Source organism: Myotis lucifugus, unplaced genomic scaffold (genome assembly GCF_000147115.1).
Source record: "Myotis lucifugus unplaced genomic scaffold, Myoluc2.0 scaffold_706, whole genome shotgun sequence".
Classification (NCBI taxonomy): Eukaryota; Metazoa; Chordata; class Mammalia; order Chiroptera; family Vespertilionidae; genus Myotis; species Myotis lucifugus.
This window is the reverse complement of record NW_005871754.1, coordinates 177,285-180,046: the sequence shown is the minus strand read 5'-3', so window position 1 is coordinate 180,046 and position 2,762 is coordinate 177,285. Positions and strand designations below refer to the sequence as shown.

At 39.2% G+C, this 2,762-nt stretch overlaps 1 protein-coding gene across 1 annotated transcript; it reads right to left on the bottom strand.

Moving 5' to 3' along the window:
• Positions 1–1,073: 1,073 nt before the first annotated feature.
• Positions 1,074–2,006, bottom strand: LOC102424261 (olfactory receptor 1361-like). The gene has a single exon (XM_006105643.1). It carries the CDS (start codon positions 2,004–2,006, stop codon positions 1,074–1,076), a length of 933 nt encoding a protein of 310 aa, XP_006105705.1.
• Positions 2,007–2,762: the final 756 nt, after the last annotated feature.

Here is a 2,762-nt window from a genome sequence, read left to right as displayed (position 1 = left end):
CGGAAATACATACTAGTATGAACACCGACATCATTGAATGGACAAAGTTGGCAAAATAACAGCTCACATATGTTGAGTGTTTACTATGTGTCAGGCATTCTGTTTAAAATGTTCAAATGCTTGTATGTCATTTAATCCTCACAGTAAGCATATATATGAGTTACCCCATGTTCATTGTAGCATTATTTATGACAGTCAAGATATGGAAACAGCCTAAGTGTTGTTTATTGAGCATTTACTGTGATCCAAGTTAGTTAACATATTATTTACTACTTAGAGGAATCCAATGATGGAGTTATTTCAGTTTTACAGAAAAAGAAACCAGAACTGAGACAAAGAATTTTCCTCAAGTTACATAGTATGAAAACGGTGGACTTTCGGTTGTGACTTGTAACTTCTGACATTAAGTCTTGAGTTCTTGTCACTAAAACACTAAATATAATTAGAACTAGGGTACATGTGGGTAGGGGTGTAGACTAACATAATCCAATTACTTTAATTTATAAATGAGGAAACCAAGGCTCGGAGACATTAAGTGATTATCTAGCAGTCGCACAGTTCATTGATGGCAAAGCCAACACTGGAACCCAGGATTTAAATGAAAGCTTCATTCTTATTCTTCTCTAGAACACTGCCTGTTTAAATGTAAAGTATCTGGTCATTTCCTTTGTATTTCATTCTACTAGACAGAATGAATCTTATATTCTTGAGCTAGAGATATATATCTTCTATAGTTCTTTTATAACGTGAGCTAAACAAAAAATTTGGACTTTTATTTTCATTTTATATGTATACAAGCCCCCACCTGTGGACTTTTCTTAGTCATCCATTAAAAATAGACAAGTACTGTTGTGGGAGTGGGTAGTACACTACTCAAAGCATGGGCACTTCACAGAGATGGTTGGAGGTTACTGCTGTCACAGATCCTCTCCTTGTCCTCAGATGTCAGTCTGCGCTGTGAAATATAAACACGAGAAAAACAGGAGTCTCAGCTTTAGAGAAGTTACAGTTGTTGGGCTCTCTGGAGGCCAGTTTTCAACTCTAAGTTCTGAGTCTTGGTCCTGAAAAGAGTGTTAGAGTGTTTTTCTTCTGAGAAGCTTTTCTAGAGCCCCCTTCATATCCTTGTTTCTCAGGCTGTAGATGAAAGGGTTCAGCATGGGGGTGACCACTGTGTACATCACTGAGAAGACTCTGTTCTTTCCACCTGAGGTGGATGATGGAGGACATAAATAGACCCCAATAGCTGTACTATAAAACAGAGAGACTACAGACAGGTGGGAGCTGCAGTTGGAGAAGGCCTTTTGCTTACCCTTTGGGGAGTCAATTCTTAGAATAGCCAATGCAATGTAAAAGTAAGATGTAAGGATGCAGACAAAGGGTCCAATTAACAGTGTTCCTGCTACAAAAATGAGCATCAGGCTATTGACATAAGTACTGGAGCAGGCCAGCTTCAGGAGGGGGACCAGATCACAGAAGAAATGGGGGATGATATTGGGGCCACAGAAAGAAAGCCTGGTCACTAGGAGGGTATGCACTAGGGCATGGAGGATAGTGACCACCCATGACCCAGCCACCAAAAGGACACAGCATTGGGAGTTCATGGTCATGGCATAATGGAGGGGGTGACTGATGGCCACATAGCGATCAAATGCCATCACAGCCAGGAGAAAGTTGTCTAGATCTGCAAATAGTCCAAAGAAATAGAGTTGTGTAAGGCACTCACCATAAGAAATCAGCTTATTCCCTGAGCCAATATTACCTAGCATTTTGGGAATTATTGTAGAGATGAAACCAATGTCAGAGAAGGACAAGTTGGCCAGGAAGATGTACATGGGGGTGTGGAGGTGCACGTCAGAGCTGATGGCCAGGATGATGAGCAGGTTGCCCAGCACAGTGACCAGGTACATGCCCAGGAAGAGCCCAAACAGGAGAGGCTGCTGCTCTGGCTTCTCAGAGAGGCCCATGAGAAGAAACTCATGGATGCTGGTCTGGTTTCTTCTTTCCATGTCTGGAATTCTGTATGAAATAAATTGTATTAAGTATAAGTAGCAAAAAGTAAAATAAAGCTGTGTTAAAAATTTTCGAGCCCCTACAAAAGTTCTGTGTTTTAGACAATTCTGTTTGGAAGAGCTTGAATTTGTAACTATGCACATTAGGAAAGACCGTTTGGATCAGATGATTTGTAAAGTTATAGATTGGTGTCAGCACTTGACCAGATATCCAAGGCTCCTTCAAACGATTCCAGCTGTTCCCATGAAACATGGCAGGGAGTATGGAAGGTGCTCTGGACGGCACCCATCCTATCAGCACACTGGATGATTATAACATCCCTGAATAATTATGTCATTAAGTAAATAGCATTTTGATTAATTATAATTAATTAATTGATCATATATAATTATAAGTAAAATAATCAGATAATTTATTTAAAATACTTTTTAAAAAAGTGAAATTTCAGAACAGCATGTATATTCATAACTTCATTTTTGTAAAATTAAACATAAATGTTGGTATATGAGTAAGGACACTGAAATAAACACCGTGTAGAAGTCAATAGTATTTTCTTCTGAGAAGTGAGTATGGGTCAGAAGGTTGTGGGTGCCACCTTCTTCATTACTCAGTTTTAACTGAACGTATTATCTTTGTAATGAAAAAATTCTTTTAAAAGTATGAAGGATGCGATTGATTCATTGAATTAATCCAAGTGACCATCCAGAAGGCTTGGAGGTTGGGGGAGTTCTGTCAAGTTGACCAGGGTGTAC

Coding starts and splice junctions, on each gene's coding strand:
- LOC102424261 (XM_006105643.1), bottom strand. CDS start 2,006: ATGGAAAGAAGAAACCAGACCAGCATCCATGAGTTTCTTCTCATGGGC.